Genomic DNA, 25,152 nt, shown 5'->3' with positions numbered 1-25,152 from the left:
CCCACTCCCGCCCTCTTTCCCTCCCGTATCCCTGGGTCCGCCCGTATCCCTGCATTCCCTGCTGCAGCATCCCCTCCTCCCCTCAATCCCATCAGTAGCGGCGGCCCCGGGCTCGGCTCCCCGCGCTGCGGCGGCGCTCGGCGGCGGCTCCCCCCCGCCGCGGCCGCCATGTTGGGCTGCAGCGCGTTCGGCGGCGGCGGTTGCCGCGTGTGACCGCGGGAGGGAAGGAGGGAGGGAAGGAAGGAAGGAGGGAGGGAAGGAAGGAGGGAGCGGCGGGGGAGAGGAGGGCGCGGAAGCGGAGGGAGGGAGCGAGCAGGGGAGGGAGGGCGCCGCCGCTACCCCTCCCTGCCGCCCCGCGCACGCACACACACACACCCCGCACACGCACCGCCCGAGGATGCCCTTTGCCCGGGGGGGCGAAGCCGGGACACCATCGCGCCGCCGGGAGTGAAGCCACCAGCACCACCGCTGCCGTCGTCGGGGCCTCCCGGCCCGCAGCGTGCGGCCGGAGCGGAGACGCCGGCGCTTTTCCTCCGCCTCAGGACGCGCACCGGGTGGAGGAGGAGGAGGAGGAGGGCGCCGTCTCCGCAGCAGCAGCAGCCGCAGCAGCAGCAGCCATGGGAAGGATTTGACAGGGCTCGGAGCGCTTGTGCCGGTGTGTCGGGGCGCGCGTCCCGCCCGCCGCCCCTTGGCGCAGCGGAGGAGAAGGGGGCGACAATGAAGACTTTAGTTTTTTTGAATCACTGAAAAGCCTTAAAAGCGGACTCGGTAAGGAGGAGGAGGAGGAGGAAGGGAAAAGCTGCCCGGGGCAGGACGTGGCTGCGCCCTGAGGAGGGGGGGCTGCGCCCCACCCCGCGGTGGCCGCGGAGGCGCTGCCGGGGCCGGGAGAGGCGGCGGGGGGCGGCGGGGCTGCGCGGCCCCTCATCCCTCCCTCCCTCCCCGCCGGTGTGCGCCCTCGTTTCTGCTGCCTTTCGCTTATATAAATACGTAAATACATCTGTTTTTCCCTTCCCATCCGTCCTGGGAAGCGGAACCGGAGGGGCTGCTAGCCCGTGGTGCTGCGGCGGGGCTCCTCGCAGGATCGCGCTGCATGATCTGCATTGGGAATGAAGGAGAAGACCTTCTTAAATATATAACTGCGTGTGCCTATGCACGCACGGTGAAATCGGTGTCAGGCAGTCTCTGTTGAATTTGAGTGCAATTATTATTGTTAAAGCATCAGGAATGCTGTTTTTGCCCCACTTCTTACTAAGCCTATTAATTTTTTTTTTTTAGGGTAACTATTTTCTTGTCTTAAATGTCATGAATACACAGATAGCCACACTGTATGTGTGTGCCTGAAACTCCAAGGGTTTAGTTTCAGGCTGGGAACACCGAGGTGGGCTGGCAATTAAGGACCGTCACAGTTTGACACTTGTTAAAAATACTGTTGACTTATTTTTAAACAACAAAACCCTCAAAAGTTTTTTTTTTTTTTTTTTTTTTTTTGTTGTTGTTGTTTTTCTGACGAAGTAATAATAATCATTAAAAAAGAAACCCCAATGCAAACTGAAACAACCATGTCTGGAGAAGTGCGTTTGAAGCAGTTGGAGCAGTTTATTTTGGATGGGCCAACACAGACTAATGGGCAATGCTTCAGTGTGGAAACCTTGCTGGATATACTCATCTGCCTTTATGATGAATGTAATAATTCCCCTCTGAGAAGAGAGAAGAACATCCTTGAGTATCTGGAGTGGGGTAAGTTTGAATGTGTTTATTTTGTGTACATCCGTCCGTGTTCCTGTCTGCTTTGTATAATGTCTCTGTTATTTATGTGTGAGAGGGGATTGTTTATAACTCAGTGTTTTACTGGGAACTGTTGTCAGTTTCACTGTATTTGAATGTGGTGGTGGTGCTAAAAAGAAATCTGTATTGGTTTTTTGTCTTTGAGGTATGCATGTAAAACATGCTTCTTGTTTTTTTATTTTTCTTTTTTGACACGGATCAGACTTTTGTGTTCCTAGCCTATTTGTTTGCCTTTAGGCCCAGCTGTTGAGTTTTGTGTCCTAAAGTTGCTGGGAATGTGGAATGGTGAGGGATAAATTGTCTGATGCCTGCAAAAATATCAATGCACAACCCTCTGATTTGCTTCTGCAATTGAATCTATCCTGCTTTAAAGTAAAACATGTTGATCAACAAGAAAATCCTTCAGCTTTCTGAAATGATAAGGGTTTGAAACATCTGTGAAGATGGAGAAGATGACATTCTCTTCTTTAATATAAAATTGTTGCTGACTTAAGTAGATTGTTTTTTTCATCAGGAAAATCAAAGTTGAAAAGCAGAATGAAAATCTGTGTGTCCCTGGCAGACTTTTCTTTGTGGGAGATAGGGTATTAGTAGATTTTTAAAGGAAAGCAAGTGAATGATATTGTGCCAGTTCTTCTTAAGTTGTCACAGAACTGGTTGACTCTATTTTTTTTTCTTTTTAATTCTCTTTCTTCCTCCTGCTAAACTCAGATGTAAACCAGAAGATGCAGTCTGACATAAGAACCTTGATGAGAATGGTTACTGTATCTGACCTTCAAACTTCAAAGTCATGCTGCACTTCTGTATTTGCCTACAGAACCATTTACCACATTTGCTTTGTAATAAATACATCAGCAGGCCTCCTTTATTAAAAAAAAGCATATTTTTGAAACACCTAACAGGCATTTGATTAATTAGGTGGTTGAGTTCTTCAAAATGAAGTTGCTGAGGAAAGACATTGTTTTGATAACTGATCTAACAACTTGAGGCTGATATGTGTGTGTTTTATTTTCCTGCTCCTCTCTGTAGTCATACTGACATCTAAAGGACATCTGACTCAGTAATTAAGTTTCTTGTAGTGTTCATATTGCACTGTTTTTTGTTTTCTTATTATCTGGAGGAACAGGCTATAATTAATGCATTCTAGCTAAGGAGGAAATACTAATTAAAAGTACTTCAGAAGAATCTTCCCTCTAAAACTGTCACTGGCATACAGAAGCTGTGAAAGACTGGGAAAATACGATGGCTCCAAGGGTATTTTTTATGCAGGAACTTAGTGTGGTCTGCAGTGGATCTAGCCAGCTGATACCCTGTAAATAATAATAATAACAACCAAGTTCTTAGTGTAGTTTGCAGTGGATCTAGCCAGCTGATACCCTGTAAATAATAATAATAACAACCAAGTTAACCATATCTAGATGATCAGTGCAACAGTGTGTTTAGGACCATTGTGTTGGGTGCTGGTGCATTCAGTGGTGGTTGTTTAATGGGTAAATGCATCATTGCAAGGCTCTGACAGTACCTGAACATTTCTGTAATAAGCTTTCCCATCTGCTGATGGAAATAATACACTGTTTTGGAAAGGCTGGACTGGAATAAGGTTTCTTGCTGGCCTATTTTTCCTGCTATTTTTCCACTCTCATGCTCCAGCTGTGCCTTAGCTGGACTCTTAGGCTTCAGAAAAGACCAGTTGCTCCCATTTCCAGGGCTGAGTTGCTGTGGTTCTCTGCTCCCAGCTCTGCTGCCCAGGCTTCTGCCCTGGGAGCTTTCCAGGAGGGTTTGTGAGGTGACATGGAAGAGCCAGCGGCGGCTGGTACCTGCCGGTGGAAGTGTCTGTGTGCATGATGTCTTTATCCTGCAAACACTCCCAGGGGTGTCTCCTCTGAGGGCCAGCTCTCCTAGTGAAACTGGCGGTCTGGCATTCCTCTTGGGATCAGGGCTTAGGGAGGTCAGGTACCCTCCAGTGCTCTGGTGCAGTGGAGTTACTGAGGGTACCCTGGGCTTTGATACAATCGTGACCTCTCGTATCATTCTGCCCAGAAGGAGAAGCAATGCAAGTGGTTGATTAGAAAGAGGTTATATGTGGTTTTAAAGTCAGAGATGTGCTGAGTAGTGGCAGAAGTGGAAGGCTGGCAGCCAGAAATCATGGACTCTGCCCGCACCTCTCTAAAGGACTCAGTGTTGAAGTGCTTTCAGCCCAGTTTTTTTTTAGTTTCTCTATTTGAACAGCAGGAAAACTAGCACAACTTTTACACCAGGGAGTTCAGAAAGCTGCTGCATGTGAAGCGCTCTTGGTTTTGAATGTGCCATATAAAATAGTGTATATTAATTAATTTTTCTCATCAGTGGAATACAACTTGGTATAAACTTGTATATCTGTTGTTGGATGTCAGTTGGATGCTGGCATTTTGTGGATTTCTGCCAAGCATCCACAGATTGGCTTGATTATTATGGAGAGTGCAATCTGAATGTATTGGAACTGGTCAGGGAACTGGTATGAGCTGGGATGTGTGTGTGTGTACAAAGTGCAGAGTACAAATTTACTCCTGAGAACTGATTGTCATCCTGAACTGCCTTTTTAAAAAATAAGTTATTCTTTCTAGAAGTAAATAAGATGTATTTATAGTCTGTTAATTTTAAGAAGAGGCTAATAAACAGCTGTTAAGTGATCACAGACTTCTGTTGAGCAGCAGATAATTTTTTCTTGCTTTTCAGCAGTGTAGTTTTGAGGTGTTACTGTTTGGTTTTCTGGAGGGTTTGAGTAGAGGTTGCATTTGTGAATGTGTATTTTTATACAGACTGTTCTGGGTCTGAGATGTTATCTGCTGTGTTTCATGTAAGGTTGAACCACAATCTGACTTTTTTGGGGGAAAGGTTTAGGAAGTATTCTACCATGGAAAAGCTCATGCCTTAATGACAGCCATGTGACTGCTGCTATATTTAGGGGAACTAAGAAGCTTCATGTTCTAGTACTTAGATCTTTTAGGACTACTTTATGAACTTGTAATCTAGAGCTATAACTTTTTTAAAAAATGAATCCGGGTAAAAGAATTGAGATCTGAACTAATTGTTCATATTTTGGTTGGATACTGCAAGTTTAACTCAGGAAGTGGAGAAAGTAAGGTCCCTACACTGTGAAGTTGAGTTTTAAATTTTTGTAGAATTTCAGTCTTTTTTGTAGCTTGAAATGGCATTAGACTGGTTAGAAGTGTCAGGTTAATTATTTTGTGATTCAGAAGCTGCTTTCCTTCTAAAATCCTATCTTTGGCTTTAAGTGAAAACACAATTGCATTCCCTGTTCTTATACAGTATTAGTTTTGTGACTTGTTAATAAGATGATTTGATTTTGTTGTTTATATTACATAGGTATCTTACATGCTAACACAGCCATGGAAACAGCCAATATATTTGTGTTCTGGGGGTTAAATCAGGGCACATTTTGAGATAACAGGAAGAAACTGGAACATTTAGATTTGGCTTGTTCTATGTATTTGATGCTAGTTTTCATTTTTATCTCTATTGATAGTTGTATTTGTGATTTAGAAGAGGGCTTGTCTAATTATAGTAACTGGAGCTTACCAGAGAAAGCTGTTGAGAATTCCAAGCACTTTGCTTTTTCTTTTCAACTTCTGTGTGAGTTGCCACGCTGACGCAAGAGTGTAAGGGAGGTAACGAAGGCTGATAAGGTGAACTTGAAAGAGAACTATAGTGATAAAAAGAAGCTTTTGGAGATGTTTTGGTTCTGGGAAAACTAACTTTCCTTCCAATGGCTCCAGTTTGAATTGCTTTTAGAAAGAAACTAGAACAATGTTCTTTAGGATGCATTGAAAGAATAATAGACCTCAAAATGTGTGATGATGAAAGTGAGGGAAGATGGAGGGCACCACCAATACCATGATGAGGTCAGTGACTTGTTTAAATCTGTGCTCTTGTTGGAAAAATGTAAACTGTCCCCTAGTGAAATTTTTCTTTGATTGGCTTTGTTCAGTTTGTTGTTGTTCTTGTTTGGTTTGTTTGGGTTTTTTTTTGTTTTTTCCTACTGAAGAAAGCTTTGGAAGATGGATTAAATAGTTCCCATTTCATCTCTAGTAGAACTGAAATGCGTGGTGTTCATGCAGTGCTGATACGGTCATACACTAGGCTGTCATCATTGGTCTCATACTTCTGTTATCCAGTTGTGCAGCATCTGTTCTGGATGTTGAAAATGGTTTTATCACCATACACCATATCACCATATTTTGATGTATCAAAAAATATATGTATACCATATGGTGATATATCAATATATCACCATATTTTATCATCGTATTACCATAACCAATTTTTCAAGACAGAGTTGTGGAGAGGTTGTCCGTGTTATCCTTCTGTTGATCTCTGTCATGGTTTTTTTTTAAGAAAAAGTGGTAAGCCCCTTTTTGAGCTGGGTTTGTTTTTGCATATTAGTTACAAAAGAAAATAAAAATATTGTCTCTACGGTTCTGCACCTTTTCTTTGTTATTTTTCTTTATATAGGTAGGTCCTGGACAAAATCACAGCCATTTTCACAAGCTATGAGTTGCTTATATTTTGTTTTTAAAACAGCTGTTAAAAAACAGTAATTCATTTAGGTCCTATTCTTAGCAGACAGTAAAAGCAATCAACTTTTTCAAGTTTTGTTGTTTTGTTTTTTTTTTAAAGTAGACTTTGGTGCTCAGTACTTTCCAGCCTTAGTACTATCTAACCCAATAAAAATGCTTTCTTTTTTTTTTTCCTAATTACATTCTAAAAGGTATCAACTTCTTTTTATTCTAGTCATAAAAATGGGAATACTTCCTGGTATGACATAAGCAAAACCAGTTACTGAGTTCTTTCTGGGAAAGGACGAGCATCTTGCTTGTCAAGGCCACTTAATATATGCTTAGGCATATTCCTAATTTTAAATGTGAGTTGTTTCATTGCTTGCAGCTGAGCCACATGAAATGATGGGGCTCCATCAATGAGGAAGACATTGTGGCTTTCTTGACACATAAATTTCTGACATTGTTTACAATAACACTTTAGTGCTTATTTTACGTAATCTGTTTCTGTTACACAGCTGCAGCCAACAATTAAATGCTTTTTATTGATTAGGGTAAAAGAAGAAGTTTCTTCAGTGCTCTCAAATAGAAACGACCTTCAAATCTCTATGTTTCAGAATATTGTGTAAACATATTTTATACAGATGTAGTTCTACACCAAATTACTTGAAAAAGAAGGAAACAGTATTTGCAGGAAAATGTGTAGAAGAATGGTTGCCCATGCAAGCTTTAGTGCTAGGTAGCTCTGTGTTTAAGGTCTATACCTTTTAAATTGTGATTTTTTTTTCTCACATTTATTTCGGGTTTGATTCTTTCCTTCAACACAATAAACTAACTACTCTAAGTTTATCAACAGTTCTGATGTGATCAAATGAGCTGTGAGATCATCCAGTTAATTCTACTTGGTTTTTATTAGTTTCCAGTAGAGTGAGGCATTAATCCATTGTAACATGTTTGTTTCTTTGCACATTTTCATTATGCTAAGTGTTTCTTTAATTAAAACCCCTAATTTTAACTAGAAATAAGTTTAAAGGGTGTTCTTTTTGGCTCTTTTTGTTCTGTTGGGCAGGAGAAGATTGGAGGTACTCCAAGGCTGCCTATTTTGGGGCAAATTTGAGGTGTGTGTCTTCAGGTTGACTGACTTCTGTCAGTAATGTCCTGTTTGTTGCAAAGGAGCATGGCTTGCTTAGATAGAAAGCTAACTAATACTTAGTTTCCAGGAATTTTAGAAATGCCTTTATTCTGTACAGGAATTCCTCGCATGCTTTGGTCTAATGGGGACAAATGGAGAAATACAATTATATGAGTTAGTCTGCTCAGTGGGCATTATAAACCTCATGACAACACAATAAATTCCCTGTTACTAGGACATCTCATGTTTAAGGGTTAATCCAGTAGGGTTTTTTTAATGGTATGATCATAACTGTAAAATGTACTGCTGAAGGTGTGTTTGAATTTTTAACCTCTGTGTAGGATATGAGTCTGTGTATGTACCTGGCTAAATTCCTTCCTTGTATTTTGACCCTTCTCTCCTGGATTTACTGATGTATTTTTTTTTATAACCTGCAGCCTATTATTATATCACAGTTGACTAAAGTGTGGATATTTTGCTCCAAAAGCAATGAGCTTAATTGGTCCAATACAGTTCAATTCTTAGAATATATATATTTATTTTTATTTTTTATTTTTATTTTTATATTTTTATATTTTTTATATTTATATTTATATTTTTTTATATTTATTTTAAATATATTTATTTTTACAAAGATGGGTGGAAGCTACCTTTCTTTCAGAAGCTCTACCTTACACCCATAGATCAGTGTTTGAATCATGAATAGCAGCAGCAAATAACAGTACTTTCACTACTGAGTCATTCCTGTGGCTGGAGAGACCAGTGTTGTTTTGAAATTTTCTTATGAATAAATTGCAAATACAGGATTTGGAGATATCAAGTGGGTGTAGGCTGCTATCCTGGAAATCATTCTCCCCATATTATTTTCTGAAAGTGAACTGTAATAAATTATCCTGGATATGTCTTTGAAAAATATTAACCTATTCTTAGCATCTGTAATTACTTTTATCCTGTAAAAAATTTACAATCTCCATTTGTGCAGAAAACTTCCAGAAGCAATTAGATCCTGCTGCCAAGCTCTAAAACCTGACTAAAAGAGCTACAGTGGATAGCTGAGGTAGGATTGAAAGAAAAGGCCAATTTCTAGACTCTTGTAAGTTTTATCTTTTGGCAAAGCAAGCATTCCTTCCATAAGCATTTGTACTTGTTTAATTTGGTTTTCTTTTTCTGGCTGAACAACTGGAATATTTTGTTCTACTCTGGTCTAACTTACCTCAACATGTTATTTTTCTAAAATCCTCATTAAGCTTGGGAATGCCTCTAATGTGGACCAAAATCTTTAAAAAATGCAAGTGATTTAGGTCAGTCATGTGCAATCTTTTGTTAACGACAAGATTTTTATTTCAAATAGTTTAAACATTACATTAGGCTTAATAATAACTGCAAAAACCTTCTATTCAGACAGGTCAGTTTGCTTTATTTCTAGTAATACAGCCTAATTAGGTTTACTAGCGGTCACCATGGATAAAATCCACATGAGGTATATCCAGACTCCTATGACTTTGTGTTTCATAATTCTTCCTTATCCGTATCCAGACTTCCAGTTTGATTTAAATTAGTTTTGTTACACAGTATTACAGATTTCTTTTATTCTTAGGGATCAGCTTCTTAGTGCACCTTCTCTTGGCAACTTTTTGAGAAGCTTGTCATAGGGACCTTGTAAATGTTATGAATTGTGGTATTTTTGTGTGCCATTTTGAGGGGAAAAGATATCTTTTGTTCAGCAATTTAGTGGAAATGTACAGTAATTTTTTTGTCAAAATAAAAAGTGAGTTTAGTGTGCCATTCCAAGTGGGAGAGGAAAAAGTGTTTGTAGATGTTAATAAAAATGATTGCATTTCCTTCAGATGTTGTGGGAATAGAACAGCAATGCTTCGTTGGTCCTTTGTTTCATTTCCTTTCAGTCAGAGTTCGAGCCTTGGAGGAGGATGTGGTGGAGGGCCCACAGGTCTCCATTTCTGACTCCTTCCTCCTTTCCTTTCTCCAAGTTTTTCCATGGACAGTGTTATTCCAAAGCAAGTTACCTTCTCACCTGAGGCCTTGTGCATTTCTTCCTTGCTTCCATTCTGTTTCTTTTCATCCCATCTAAATCTGAGTTTTTGTTTCTAATATGGTGTGGATATCTATGTGCCAGTCTGATCTTCCCATGGCCAGAATCTTGGTTTCTGGATTTGGATTGGTATTTTTTCTTTGTTTTTCCCTAGTCATTCCCAAGATTTCATTATTTTCTTGGCCAGATTCATAATATAGAGATTGTGTGTGGAGAATGGTAGCAAAAAAGTGAACAAATACACACAGGCCTTACCCACAGGTGCATCTATACAGTGTTTTCCCATAAACATCCTGTACATTTCTTATTAGATCAATTGATTTACTATCATTAATCATTTTGCCTTGTTAGCTTTTGTAGAACTGGAGCCTTGGGCTGTTTGTTCTGGCTGTGAGTAAGAACTTGTGATCTGTTTTAATCCCGTAGTTTAAAAAGGATGAAACTTAAGTGGGAGTATAGCTTTATCACTTTAATACCTGAAACTAAAATAAAGCAGTGATAGGAAGGGTTGCAATTACTTTTGTCTGCCCAGTGGTTTAAGAAAATGTCATTTGTGCTGTGGGGACACCACAGTCCCAAGGTATTTCCTGTTCGTGCTCATTAAAGTTCTTTCACCTTTAGCACGCTGCCTTTTGTAAATAAAGCGCTGTGTTGTCTGACTGTTTTGCAGGACACATAGTAACAAGAGGAGGAGGAGGAAATAGAAATCACATTTTGATTGCAGCTCACCGGTTTTATCTTGGGTGGGGGCTGACTTAAAGGTGTCTTAAGGCTGGCTAAATCTGCTGAACTTTGTTTTGCTGGGGCTTGCGTGGGCAGAGGGACACAATCCAGTTAACAAGCAAGCTGCAAAAAAATCTGTCAGTATGGTTCTGTGAAGATCTTGTAGTGTTTGTACAAAAGAAAGAGGCTAGGATGGTGACAGCCCAGACTTCTGTGGCTCCACCTACTACAACTCTGTGCTCCAGGCTGGTTGCCTCTCAGATTCCCTCTAGCATACAGGGGAGCTGCAGTTTTGGAACAAATTTTGAGGCTACCAGCTTCTTCTGATAGATACTTGGTGTAGAAATTCAGTGAGCCTCATTTTTTTCCATAACGGTTTCCAAAACTTTTCTTTTTGCAAGGAGAAAATTTCTAATAGTGAAGAGGGATCTTCAAAATAACTGTCTGATTTTGGTGATGGTAATTCCTTGCAAAAAGAAAATGTTGGTCTTGTGTGCTCTGTGGTATTTGGCATAGTATCACTCAGTGTCTTTACACTGTTTTTGTTGTATACTTTGTAACTGAAAGACAAGGATTCTTATGTTAACACACTTGGAATAGTTTCCTTCTATTTCCCCCAACTTCTAAAAAACACATGATGTACTATTTTGTGATTATTTAAAAAGATCCTTTTATAATTTTGATAGGGACTGACACAAAAGAGACTTGTTTTCTCGCTGAACTGATATATTAGAGGAAATTACAGAAGCTGCTTCCTATGCAAACAGAAATTTGAAGAGAAGACCATTATCATTTTGCTGTAGTGCCACTCCACCTCCAGTATTGACTATTTTCACCTTCACAGCTAGCAGCTACTTCTGGGTAACAAAATATGTACGTCTAAATTTCTGTATCTTTATAAAAGTCACAATTTAATTTTTGAAATTAAATTAGTCAAATGGATTTTTCTGGATATAAGCAGGCTGGCTAAAAATATGTACTGTCTATGCCCTTATATGTTACTGGTTTTTCTGAAATTAAGGGATGACTTAATATCTTCATTGCTGATAACCCACACACTGAAAATGCAAACACTATTTAGAGATAAGTTTACCAAGAGAAAAATGGTATACAATGTGTGTTGCCACATCTGGTGTGAATTATTTCATTAACTTGTTATTTTTTGGTTAGTTTTATCCTTCAATAACACTGACTTCAGAGAAGGTGATTTGGTAACCAGTTGCTTTTGGTGGTGCACCTTCTTAGGTATCAGTGAGTATTTGTGCAGTTACCCTGCTGAGTATATGCTGCAGGAGCTCATGGTAATACCTGAAAAGTCTCTTCCTGGCTGATTTAGCAGAGATGTCATCTGATCTTATCAGCGGTAGCCTAGTGCTTAAATTTTCTGGGGGAGAAAAAAGTGTGCAGGCAGGGCAAGGAGCTGATGATTTGTTGTCTTGCTATACTTGTCTTGAATATTTTGCATTCTTCCTCTCCAAAGCTAAGATCATTTAATGGAAATTGGATTACTTACTGACAATATATTGCATTCACTTTGTGGTTCTTGGCACTACCAATAGGAGTGACTCTCATCCAATAAAGCCTTGATATTACTACTTAAAAGTTTGCTTTAATTTCACCAGTAAGTTTTCTTGATAAGGAAACAAACAACTCTAAAGAGTTTTGCTTTGTCTTGGTCATGTAGTTCATGTTGTCAGTAAATGCATTTAACCGTGTGTATGATGATAGTTATAATTGCAAAAGTTTCTACCTCACTTGTTGCTGGGCATTGATTTGTTCAAAAGCCTCAATGCATTCAGCTCTTAACCAGGCTGAATTTGTGGCACTAAAATCTTTTATTCACATTAAAGTGTCATATGATTATTCAAAACTTGAATAATTTTATTCCATGTGATCCTGTAACTTTTTTTCCCTTCCTCTGCCTTAATTAGGAAGTAGAATGTTTATTGATAATTCTTACTGATGACAGGTCATGATCAGCAAAATGAAATTTTACGCTTTAAAACAGAGGTATTAAGAATATATAATTCTGTCTCTAAAAGGAAATTTCTTGTTTCTTTCACTTCAGAAAGGGTTTCCATCTTTTAGGGATTTCCTTTTTTTAGATTTTTTTTCCCTCCCCTTTCCAGTTTAAGGAAATAATTTTCTCTAATATGTCACTGTCAGATGAGGTTGGATCAAATTAGTTCCTGTGTTTGGGGCAAGTATTTTCTTTAGTAGTTTTGATGTTATCCCACTGATTCTTAAAGCAGTAAAGAAAACTTCATGACTGCTAGCTTTGCATGGCACTTTTGCTAATGTTAGGCTATCATTTGTTACTGCTCTTAGTTTAGATTTTCAGTTTCTCTTAGACACACCTTCTCCAGCTCTGTGTTCCCTGTCCCTGGCATGTGAAGTCACATGCTCCTACAGTGACAGGGTGCAAAGGTCATTCCTAGCATGGTTCCAGCATCAGGGGTACAAATCCATTTCCAGTGGGGTGTCAGGAAATTTGCAGAAGATGGAAGATGGTAAATTAAATAATTTTGGCAAAGCTACAAAGATTTCTTCTTGGTATGCTGATCATTGTTTTTAATAACACAACCCCCCCCTCCCCCCACCCTCCACACCCTCCTAAAAGCTTGTGGCAGAATTTTATTACCTTCAAGAGAAGCAGGGTCAAACTGCACATTTGAATTAAGCATAATAACTTAGCACAGGGGCTTGGGGTCTTGTGTGTGAGTGTGTTTGTAAGACACGGTGCAGAGGAGCTGCGCTGCTGCTTCCTGACATCCCTTCTCAGAGCACTCCCATCAGACAGGAATATTTGAAGTCTGTGAATGTGCTGCTTGGTGACATTTTCAGATTCACAATTTAAACATAAGCCTTGACAAATAAGCCCAGATTGTCTTCTCTCTCTTTGCCTTAGTGTCTGTCTCATACCATATTTTTCTATGCCAGGCACTTAAAGACCTAGGTGCTATTTTCCCTGCTACTTTTTTCTTTTTGAGAGAAAAACAGCCTCTCCACTGAAAGGCCATTTCCCAGGTGATGTGTGAAGATTTGAGAAGGTGTAGACATCTGAATGGGGATGGATTCATCACGTGGGAGGCATTGACTTTAATAGCTATGAGCCAAAATTGTCATGTCTGTCTGATAGGAAGAAGGCTGCATTTCTAAGCCTAATTCTGCTCTCAGCTAATGGAGATAAGCATGATGTTAATTCACTGATGCCTTCATGATACTAAAGCAGTTCATATTTGCTGCTGAGCTTCTAAAGAAAGCCAAACTAACTGGTTAAGTATTTAAAATTATGCTTCAATTACTGTAGCTTTTTCTAGATGTCAAGAGAGAATATTTTCATTATTTTGCTTCACTTTTTTATAGTATGCTTTTAAAATGTGTGTTTATTTCCTGGTTGTGAGGCTTGTAAATATACTTTTTTTCCTTTCAATTACTTTCCTGGTGAGAAAATAATTTACAGTAATATTGGGTACTTGCATATATTGCCTTGAAAACCTGTATGAGAAGAGTATGTGGTCATTAGCATATGAAATATCTCTGCAAAGAAATGGAGGCACAGCTGTGATTTGTGAAGGCGATTTAAAAATTCAGTTGAAAAGCAGTTTCTAGGATCCAGGTTTATGTTTGTGTTCCTTCCAATTTAATTTGTTTTTCTTCAAAGTTTTTTGAAATGTTTGTTGTGGAAATTCCTGAAGGTGTGGGTGGCTTGTAACTTCTGTGTGTTTAAGGGCTTTATTTATTTGCTTAAATTTCCAGCATACTGTTTGGGTGCCCTTTCTAATCTTAATTCTGTGATCTTGTTGCTGTGATGTCCTCTTTCCTCCCTCTCCTGTACCTTAAGCATTGTACAACTTGAAGCACTGGCAATTGTTTTATTTCTCAGAAGGGAAGTGCTCTTTACTGCAGTGGTCAGGTGGATGCTTGCCAGAATTGTGTTCTGAGCAACTGTTTATGTGTGTTGAACTTGGACCTCCATAAAAATTAATCTTCTTGTAACTCATATGGTGGTTTGTTTGTACCTCAACTTTTCAAAATCTTTCCTGCAGATTATGATATGCATGTGATATGCCCGTGATAGGCATGTCACTGGCATTTCAGAGAAATTTTCCTGGAGTATCTTAATGTCTTACGCAAATTGAAATGCATACTTTTAAATCTTGTCTCGTATTTCCTATTTATGGAATAGATTTGCAGTGTCTCCTGCTGTGTGTTAGGGTTTAGCTTGAGTGGACTTTGAGGAATGCTGATGGTTGTGGTGTTGGAGCAAGTAACTGTCAGGCTGCAAAATTCAGATCATTGCTACACTAGAAACTTAACCCATAAAACTTGGTATGCTTTCAGGAAGTCAAATATTATGTCAACAGAGATAACCAGAAACTCTTTGATTATTATCTCCAACTAATGCTGGGAATTACCTCCTGGAAAGCTGTACCTGCATAGTTATTGCTCAAAAAAAGATCTAATTGAAGGTTGAGGGAGGTTCTCTTAAAACCTTGCACTTAATCATCAATTAGAGTAGGCAGTTTCATAATACTGTCACTTCTGTGGATCAGGAAATTCCCTCTTCCTACCGCTCCTTTTTTTCTGCCTGGTGCTTCTGAATATCTGCCCTGTGAGGAACTGATCTTACAGCAAGTGTGCTAAATAAATCTACCGCTCCTTTTTTTCTGCCTGGTGCTTCTGAATATCTGCTTCCTGCCTGTTTCCAGTGGCACTCTGAACTGCCCTGTGAGGAATTGATCTTACAGCAAGTGTGCTAAGTAAAAGTCAGCTTTCCATCAAGAATGGATACTCTGCTTTTTTGGTAACTTCATTTCGGTGTTTACTGCTTAAGAGCTTCTGAGCACGTTCTGTAGGGTGCCCAGAGGTTGGTTAGTAGTCAGTCTGTTCTTACAGCAACTTAATCATGACATACCAGAGGAGAAATGTGGAATTTTTCTTTTTTTATAGTACTGCAAAAGAAAAGTTGAAGAACTATTAATGAGCTATTACTTTGCAGATAGCAGCCATTTCTGAGGCACAGTGTAATCAGAAGTTATTTATGGGGCAGTTTGTTTAATAAGGATATTTCTGAGTGATTTTGCTGCCTCATTATAATTTGCATTTACTTTGTGTTTCATTTGAGCAGAAACATTTTGTACAAATTGCTGTAATTTGTCTTTTCGCTCTGCCAGGTCCAAATGGCAAAAGTTCTTGAAGTGTCCCAAGGTAGCTATTTATGATATACCAGGAATAGTGGAATTGGAGTTGGCATTGAGTCTGTCAGAGTTCTTCAGAGAAAGTATGGCAAGGGTTGGAGTTTGCCTTCCATGGCCTTCTGCCATAGCCAGCTCTTGTGCATACTTTTGGACGAGGGGAAGGAATAACTATTTCTCTGCCCTGCTGTTGCACATTTAATATTCCTGAAATGACACTGATTTAGGGTTCTTATTCTTGATGTGATACAGCAGGACTTTAGAAACTTGCCTCCTTTCTTTTACAGGTGTGGAAAGTCACCAATGAATTGGTGCTCTGACGTGGTAGGATTACTAAAATGAGTTTGTTTTCTTACTAGTCTGTGGGCAATGGAATTTGGGGTTTTAGTCCAGTCTTGGCTTCAATAGCACATGGATAGAAAAGAGTAACTTTTAATGAATTCATTGATTATTTACAGGGAACTGTCTTGGAAAAAATTATTAACAAAATATTAGACTTCAGCCTGACCACATGGCATCTGAAATAATGGGCAGTCATTCATACCTATGTAAAATCAAAGACAGAACAGTAGTGGGTTTTCAGATTTGTTTTGTTTTGTTTATTTGTGTGGAACAGTGACATCTGAATGAAGTGCAAGCTTCAGATCCTACATCAGTGTTTGTTCTGGAAAGCTGCAATAGCTCATTTGTGGTTTTCCTGCTTGTAAATAATGTAGTTAGCCCACCTCCTGCTGAATGTTTTTATTCATTATATGATTCTGCTGATAAATGTCTCTGCTTCTCTGAACTACATAAAGGAAGAATATAGAGCAAGTTACTTGGTGATTTCTTGAGTTAAATCCCAAAATGCTAAGAAGAATTTAATGTTCTCCTGGAGGTTCTTGAGTATTTTCCCCCTTTTCTTCACAATTCCATGTAACAGAGGAAGCTTTAGTTTATGTAGGTTAGTATGGTAAGTCACTTCCATTTTGTGAGCTCAGTACTGCAGATTAAATGGAGAGTAATTCCTTTACTCATCCCTTTGAATGCTTTTCCCCTCCTCCTTGTGCCTTTACCTGGTGACTGTGACTGAATGGCCACACACAGAAATCTCCAAGACTTTGTTAGCACAGTCAACATCTTTGTTTTAAGGTACTTTTCTGCACTAAGCATGATAATGATTTTCCTGTAGGTTGGTTTAATTCCTCAAAAATGTTACTGCAGATGATTGCACTGGAGAAGAAGAGGCATGTTTCTTTCTTGTGATTTCATTAACTGCGTAGGGTGTATAATTTTGGAACTTATTAGCTGAAAAGAGTAGTTAGGATTCAAAACTTGAAGTAATGCATTTTTTTTAAAATGTTGCTTACAGTGTCAGGAGAAAGGCAAACACAAGAAAAGTCAACGTGATTATTTTTCGTTCCTTTTTCTTTCAAGCCTGGAAGCTTCAGGAAGGGAGATTACCATGAGAAGAGATGTTGCTGTGTTGCCATTGCAGTGGTTCTGCAGAGCACTGACCTTCTGGTTGTCTTGAGGGCACTGGCCTCTGCTTAGCTCCTGCACAAGCACAGAACAAATAAATGGTGGTTCAGAGCTGCCTTCCCACGTTTGCTGAGAGTTCTGACTCATCCTTAAAACTTAGCATTTTGTCCTGAACTAACCATGAACCCTAAAGCCTCTGCTCCCTTGAGATATGTATCTTGCTTTTGAGGGGTTTCAACTTGATGATAGGACAGGTGGGACCAAATCTTGCTTATCTAATTCTCAGAATTATTCCAGGTCTCTTGTACATTCAGTATGTGCTGAGCAGTGTACAAGGATTATCTTTGAGCTGTTTAGGCTGGGATACTGTTTCTCCTGGATTTGAGGAGTTTGTGCCATCCATGCAAGTGTCCCCACTGCCCAGCGAATGTCTTCATCTCCGTCATCTCTGTTAAGATCAGAAGCCAGTCCTACTGGTCATTTAGAAAAGCAAGGCCTAAGTAATGACTGTGTTCTGCTTTTTTGTTTCGTATCTGCTGAGATTTCCAATCCTTCCACACTCTCTGGATGTTGAGAATTTTTTGTGCTATTTCAGTGATCAAGATTTATGGTGCAGCTCCAGAGTTTGACATCAGCACGCCTGCAGGGAGTGAACTGATCGTTGGATGAAGTATGTCTGCAGTTGCAGCAAAACTGACTTAAGAAGTGAAGAAGATGTATTGTACAACTGTACCTTGTTGAGTGGACAGGAGATTTTTATTTATCTCTTTTCCAGAAGTGCAGCACCAGATTTTAATGGTGTAAGAATGTAGCAAGGAATGGCGGTGTTGGTGTTATGAGGAAATTTACATTATGTTCTTTGTGTATCCATGAAGTAATTTGGCTGTGTAATGCTTGAGCCAATTCTGGGTTTGCTTGAAAACTCAGAGAATTCCTCCTCGTTTGAAACAAAGGATATGTGAATATCTTTTATAGTTTTACCCAAAATAGCTGTAGCTGTATGGTGGTGATGTTTTCCCTGCCTGTTTTCCCCCCATGACCTGTTTTGCATATCCCATAGCACAGTAGGGCTCTGGAAACTAATTCATATTTTGTTGGGGACTAAGCTGTCAAAGTAAGCAGTTACTTAGTGGATGAATTTGTGGTTTGCTGGAAAAGAAAATGTTTGGGTTTTTTTTACAAGGGAATTGAATGATGCTATGGAGAATTTTATTCTGTTGCTGGCTGCTATAGAGGGTTCTTTTTTCATATAATGCTGGATATTAACCACATATTTTGTATGTAACCAGTATTGTGCATTCATCACCATATGGATCAGTTGGTTGACTTCCTGTGGTTTGATATGAAGAGATAGTGAGAACTTTCAGCTGTCACTGAAATCAGTTGGAGCGCTGTTTGAAACTCTAAAGCTCTGTATAATGCTATGTGCTCTTTTAAGTTCCTTCTTGGATTTCTAAAATTACCAGCTAAGATTGGATGACTTACTTTGCCATTAAATTATCATGTGCCAGTTCCTGTTCTCATAAAGGCCATAAGATCACTGCTTTTCAAGGTTTGTTTTGAAAGGCAGTGTATCTAGGATCTTGCCACAGAATCCATTTAACAGTTTTTGTGAGAAATGACAAGCCTTGTTGCACAATGAATTAGATGGACTGTTTTCAGGAACCACCTGAATATATCTTATCTTATTATTGGAAGAGTTGCAGACTCATCATTTCTCTGTGCCCTCCAGTTGGTCACCAGCCCAAACTTAAATCTCCTTCAGCACTGATGTTTTAGCCCATTCTTGTTGCTTTGGTTTTTTTTTCTTTGACACATATTTGTCCAGTGCCAGTTTCATTCCAATGAGTTGTCTTTTAGTTCCTTTTTTAACAGAATGTTCTTTTAACTGCACATTACACAGCATGTATATTTTCTTCATTTATTGTTGCAGCTGTAGTTGATCTGAACATAGCTGATGCTGTTTTGGAAGGCAGCTTGTGTTTTGGAAGAGATGAGTAGAATTTTTCTGAATTAAAATGAGGTGTGATGGAGCTACTGGTAGATGTGGAAGGGGAAAAATCTATATAAAAGAAGTGGTGACAAGTTGCATTTGGCTTCGTCTCAGTGTCACTATGGTTTGTAGAAAGCTAAGGAGGGGGCGTGCTGTGCTTAAAATAAGATTGTCTGTGTGTTAAAGAAGTAACAGTGCTTTGGAGCACATGTTCAGGATTCCTGTAGATTCAGTGAGAGTGTGTAAACGTATTTAAAGGCATCCAGAGAGGGATCCTGTCTGTCTGAATTAGAGGCTTTCTGGCATGTGCTTTCTCAGCCTTTAAGGGAGCACAGTTCAGCTTTTGCACAGTGCACCTGTCAGTTTGCCTCATCTAAGGTTTGGGCTTGATGCTGTTATACCTTGAACACCCAAAGGTGACTCTAAAGCCATTGTTTAAAGTATTTTTTTCTTGTTCATTTGGGTTATTGCAGGGAAGCTACAGCTGCACCATGTTCCAGTGTTTAAATGTACCTCAGCCAGTAGGGAAGGAAGGCAGTGTTTCAGTTCCAGCTCCAGTCACTTGTGGCTAGACCACAGCATCCAGGCTCTGAGATAAAGGACATTCTGTATTGCTTCTTCTTCACCATTTTTGGGAAAAGAGCACTATGTTTTCTTTCTCCTGTGGTTGGCTTTGTAGTAGGAACATACTTTTCCAAATGTTAAATTAAGAAGCAGCATAACACCAATTGTCTTCCCAAAATCCAAAGTTTTGCTTTTTGTTCTTTTCTCTTAAAATTTAACTGCTACAGAACAAAAACAAAGCTAGCTGCTTTTCTGTTAATCATATATTTAAAGGTGCACCACTGTCATTGTGCTTGGTATGTGGCATAGGAAAATCTTTCCTTTAGACAGAGATGTGGGCATTTTGAGCCCTTTTTCTCTGTCTTGGTGGATGCACTTCTAGCCCTGGTGCAATTGCTCATATTCACAGAGTGCAGAACAGAAAAAGAAAACCTTCAACAGAGGTAACAGAGAGAATACCTTCAGTAATGTCCAAATCCTTAATCCCTACCTCCATGCTCTTTAAAGAAAGTAAACAAACAGGATACAGATTATGCTTTAAATAGTATTCCCATGTACTCTTCATCAGCACTGTGTCTTATTTGAAGTTTTCTTTGTCCCTGATGAATCATTATTGTTGTCTTTTTCAGACTCTAAGCTTGGAAGCTTGTACATCCCACACCTTGCACTAGATTTGAGATCACTTTGGGTAAAAACTCTCTTTTAAGCACATTAAAAAAATATAGAGCCTTAATGCTGGTGTTGGATACTTTATCCATGAAGTTCCTGGCAGTCTATTTGTATTCACTGTGGAGGTTGTGCTGTCCCTGGAGAGATAGAGGTGGTTATGGTGTAATTATAAAGGTGGCAAAAAGGTGACTTGGCTGATTTGTGAAGAATTTTGCAAATCATGTAGCAGATGTAGGTAGGGAAACTCAAGACAGGTTTTGTCAGCAAATGAATATGATTTTTCTGATCATATTTTCTGACTACTTTCTTAAAAGTAGTCTGGAACCTGGAAAAGCAGTACTTCCATTCAGTCAGAGAGTAGATTTGCAGAGTAATAGGGAAATTGTCTACAGGACAATGGTGGTCTTTGAATTTTGAGGGGTGAGTTTTTTCCACATCAAGGTTATCCCATATGGAAAGGAACTGGCACAGCCTTATATTTTATTTCTGTAGTGTTTTTTGGCAGTATCAGTGCCCATGTTTGATTCCAATCGTATTCCTGATAGTTACTATCTCAGTTCTTTAGCTGCAGAATGTGGGTGGCAGTTGTAAGTGCTTCTCAGGAGTTCTGAGACGTCTTTAGTCTCAGAACTGTAGTATGTGGTAGGCTTTGGGGAATTTATGTGAAATATAATGTGTAATACTGAAAGCCAAAAAAACCTTAAGAATTTAACCTGGATATCTGTCTTATCTTTCTCTGTTGATAGCCTTGGAGGTGCAAAAGATCTTTAGAACCAGGGAATTTGTGGAGTTACCAGAGAGTGATGCTCAGAGAAACAGTGGCAGGCCAGGTCATGGCCTCTGTCCCTGGGGGAATTAAATGATATGAAAATGGAAGGACTAGGCCTGTATTGTGCATCAGAGCTGATTAATTTATTTTAATCTGCACCAAAGTCACCTTTTAGTCAGAGGTTTATAAGAAATGTTGTGCATTTGTTGCTGCCTCCTTAGTTCTGTGAGAAGGATCTAACCTACGAATTCACCCAGGCTTACGCCCCTGGGTGAAGGCATTTAAACTATGTATGTTTTGGTTATGTGGTTTGGGTTTTTTCTGCCTGTGAGCCCATTTCTGGTGAATATATGAGAAGTGGAACAGGGACAAAATCTAAAAGGCATCTGAAAGGAATCTGGTTCAAATGTCTTGGCACATCTTTTAGAGGATGGTCTGTGTGATGTTCTGATGTATGCAGATGAACAGAACTATTGTGAACTTCCAAACTGATTTTTATTTGTGGGGAAGCAGTAAAGTTTGTACTGAAAAGAATCCTTCAAGTTGAAAATTTCTGTTCTTAAGAACAAAAGCAAAATCTTCCTGACCATGCATTGCTGTTATCAAAGAGCTGTCTGAGGTATTCACCTAATTTTTGACTTCTCCTGAAGTAAGGGCAAATTGCAGCCTTTCTTCTGTGCTGTCTTCTCTGTTGATCTCATGCAGTTATAACAATGTGATGTAGTAATCGTGGCCATTTTGATATTTTATAAACAAAATATTGTTTTAAGGAGCACCTATGAAATTTGATTATTTCAAAAGCTGAAGATACAAAGTTTTTGAAGAATAATGGAAACGTCAATTGCCATGTGGTAGAGAAGAGGTGATGTGTGGTTTTTTGGATGGAATTTATCCTAGCTCTTGTCTGCATGCACAAGGCAGTTACTTCACTAGACTTGTATAGAACTTCAGGGTTTGATAAGTACTGAGTCATTGCCTAATTCATAATATTTACAAGTCACTCTGCATATCTGTCAGATATGACTCCAGTATCATGCAAAGATTGTTAACTAAATGGAACATTTTTTAATTGTTCCCAAGATAAATTGCTGTTTTCTAGCTGCTCTAACAGAAGACAGATGGTTTTTCTGTTATGTGTAGCCACTTTCTAATGAAACAGTTGAGGAAATTGATTTTTTAATAGTTTTTATTTAGAAATCTTTTGGGCATGTACAGCTAGATGGATAGCTGTGTGAGAACAAAACATGGTCCACTATAAAAATGAAGTGCTTAAGTGTGAAAAATAGATGTTATTAAATAAGACTTTATATAGTAATGGCTGCTGATCTGCTGTTCATTCAGGTAAAATGGGATTTCTCTTTGGAAGTACAGATGTACATTTAAGACAGACAATCACCTGGGTTTTCTTATATGTTTTCTTTTTTCATTATTTCTGAAGGATTGCAATCAAAAATTCTTTAAAGAATTTTTGTGAATTAAAATCTGGATCATTTATGAATATATTTTGGTATTGGAAATTGATTTGTGGATAAAAAACTGGAGGAAGATGTTGGAATGCTAAAAAATATTTATTATTTTTAGTTCAGAAATGCTATTTCATAGTGGTGAAATTTAACTCCAAATTCTCCATGTTCCTGATCAGTTTCTTTTTCAGGAAGGCATGGCCACGCTTAATTTGGTTTCTGGAGTTATTCTTACATTGCAGATGGGATGCTGGAGGCACAGCTTTCCATAAACAGATTGCAGCCAAGTGGAATTTGGTGGTGGGGGTCCAGATAGGAAGTAATTAAATGTTTTAGATTTCACTCACTTGGGTTCATTTTAATGGATGTCTTTGGTTTTGGAAGGCTGGCCCACAGCAGCAATAGATAATATTGAATGAATGTCTATTTCCAAAGAGAGAAAAGAGTAGGGTTTTTGGTGGTGGTGTGATGTTTGATGAGCCTAATGTAAAGGAAACTGAAGTGCCTGCCCACTGACCTTATTTTCTAAATCAAAGCTAATGCTAAGGTCAATAAAGACACCAAATGGCTGGGTTTTCTTTCACAAATCCTGTTTGCATATTGTGATGGGTGCATGTTTTTACACTGCAGTATGGCAAAGCCTTTATTTCAATTCTCTTCTATTTACTGTATATATTAGAAAGGGCTCCTGGTGGTCTGCTCCTCATGGCTGCAGGGCAGTCCCAGCATCTCCTCCCTTCTTTCTTCCCTGACCCAGGTGCTGGAAGGGCTGTTTCTTTCTTTCTTTTTTGCTCACTTCTCTCTGAATTTGTGTTTTGCCTCTCCATTGCCCACTTCCCCTCAGGTGCCACCGCCACTGTGGCTGAGGGGCTGGGCAGTGTCCCACTCCTGACCCTCCACACAGGCACCCAGTGCTCCTTTGGAGGTGAAAATGGTAAGGAGTGGTCAGGAATCCGGGTTAAAGTTGGTTTTGTTACACTGGATTAACGATCCCTTCGTAAATTTATAATTAGGCAGGTAGAAGAGTGTAGGTCAAGACAACTAGAACTGAAATTACCTGGTGTTAAATTATCTGCATTCCCCACAGTCCTGTTTCGTGGCCCACAGTGCAGCAAAACTAGAATTGTTATTGGATGTAGAATTGTAACAAAAATTTATCTTACTAATTCAAGCAACTGCAATTTTTTTTTTCTCCCCTTCTCTCCTTATGATGCCTTGCAGTTCTAGTTGAAAATTGTTTGTCTGTTGTGGAATCGACCTTGAACCTTTAGGTCTTAGGTCATTACATATTAAGATTAAAGTTTATCATCGTTCCTTTAAGCCTGAAATAGTGAGAGTTTGAAAGTTAATTTTTAGGGCTATGAATGGGCTTCTCTTTGCCACACTGAGCTGAAATCTGTCCAGTACAAAGGTTTGCTGTTGACTCTGCTGTCCTTTCCTCTGAGGAGGTAAACAGCCTTTCTGCAGGGGGGATTCACCCAGTGCTGGTAGTCACCAAACACTGTCCCTTCTCCACCCGCACGTTCACACAATCTGCCACTGTCACCTCCATTCCTGCAGGCACAGGGCACTCCTGGAGACGAGGCTTCCCCAGCTCCTGGTGCTTGGATCTGTTTGTTATATCCAGTTACGCTCTCAAATGCACCTGTCTGGTCCCTGCTGCTGGCAGAGCCGGCGTCTGGAGGGCTGCTGTGCTATGCTCTGGGTTTGTGTCAAGCAATACAACTGGCAGTCCTCAGAGGCTGTCTGTCCTCTGCCTGGCCCAAGCAGCACCTGATTATTGTGAATCTGAGCAGTCAATAAGCACAAAGCCATTTCCATCCTCTGCGTCCCTTTATGGGTGTCCTCCTGATAAACAGCAACAGCAGAGGAAATGTTAAACCAGCCATACTACCTCTAGGACCATTTGCATGTTTCTTCTTTTTCCTTTTTTCCTGGCTGTTACCCAGATATAAATAATTTTCCTAATCTGGTATTTATGGTACAGAAATAACTTAAAATTTAGGATGGTACATGTGGATTTTTCATCAGCTTTCTATTTTTCAGGCCAGTGAGGGAGTTTCTCATGTGACCAATTTGAGACCAAAGAATAGTTCTGATAGGTGTTAAGTAACTACCAGACCATTTCCTGTTTTTCTGTGAAGTTTGTCAGCTGTATTTAAATCCCTTCAGGGACGATTTTTGGCATGTGAACTCTGTTACTGGTTTGCCCACAAATTAGTCAAAATTAGCTCACAGTGGCTGTGGTAGAAGTTAGTCTTCTTTCATTGGGAGTAAAGTGCATAGGCTATAAAACAACAACCACAAAATCCTCCTTCCCTTCTTCTGCTCAATAATTGACTTTTAAACTTTATCTATTTTAAATGAGGAAATGCTGAAAATGGATGTGAAAAGCTTCTAGCTTCACTAACTACACTAGTTAGTGATCCTCACTGCAAAATTTATGCTCAAAAAGCCAAATTTACCTTTGCACTGCTGGTCTTAAGAGATAAAGAAGTATTCTGGATTTGTTAATTATAAAAAAGAGTTTTCTGTAATTACTGGAATCATTGTTTTGAAATACAAATTAGCACTTGCTCTGACAACTACTGTGTTCACGAAAACCCTGCTGAGGGATAGCCTGCAGAACAATTTCTTCTGGTACAGTTGTTTTTAAGTAATCCCTGTCAACACTAGACATCAAAAATGTGAGAGCTATGCCTTGGTCTGAAACAGCTGTCAAGTGTAGTTTCTGGCACAGAGCCATCTTCAGATATTCTTGTATCCTGTTAACATAGAAAATGAAGAGA

General features: G+C 39.4%; 1 protein-coding gene across 9 annotated transcripts in view; it reads left to right on the top strand.

Moving 5' to 3' along the window:
* Positions 1-266: 266 nt before the first annotated feature.
* The window catches only part of CDC42BPA (CDC42 binding protein kinase alpha), a 183,156-nt gene continuing 158,270 nt past the window's right edge, over positions 267-25,152 (top strand). For 3 of the 9 annotated variants that reach the window (XM_041425105.1, XM_041425104.1, XM_041425100.1), the window contains exons 1-2: positions 269-768; positions 1,513-1,737. In XM_041425105.1, the coding sequence (XP_041281039.1) occupies positions 1,542-1,737 (196 nt within the window). In that variant the 5' untranslated portion in view covers positions 269-768; positions 1,513-1,541. Of the gene's footprint in view, positions 769-1,512; positions 1,738-25,152 lie in introns of all 9 variants that reach the window. The other 6 variants (XM_041425108.1, XM_041425107.1, XM_041425101.1 and 3 more) reach the window with 3 other exon arrangements.

This window comes from Onychostruthus taczanowskii, unplaced genomic scaffold (genome assembly GCF_017590055.1).
Source record: "Onychostruthus taczanowskii isolate IOZ18803 unplaced genomic scaffold, ASM1759005v1 scaffold87, whole genome shotgun sequence".
In the NCBI taxonomy this organism is placed as follows: Eukaryota; Metazoa; Chordata; class Aves; order Passeriformes; family Passeridae; genus Onychostruthus; species Onychostruthus taczanowskii.
The sequence above is the reverse complement of the archived record's forward strand: the minus strand, read 5'-3'. Positions and strand labels throughout refer to the sequence as shown.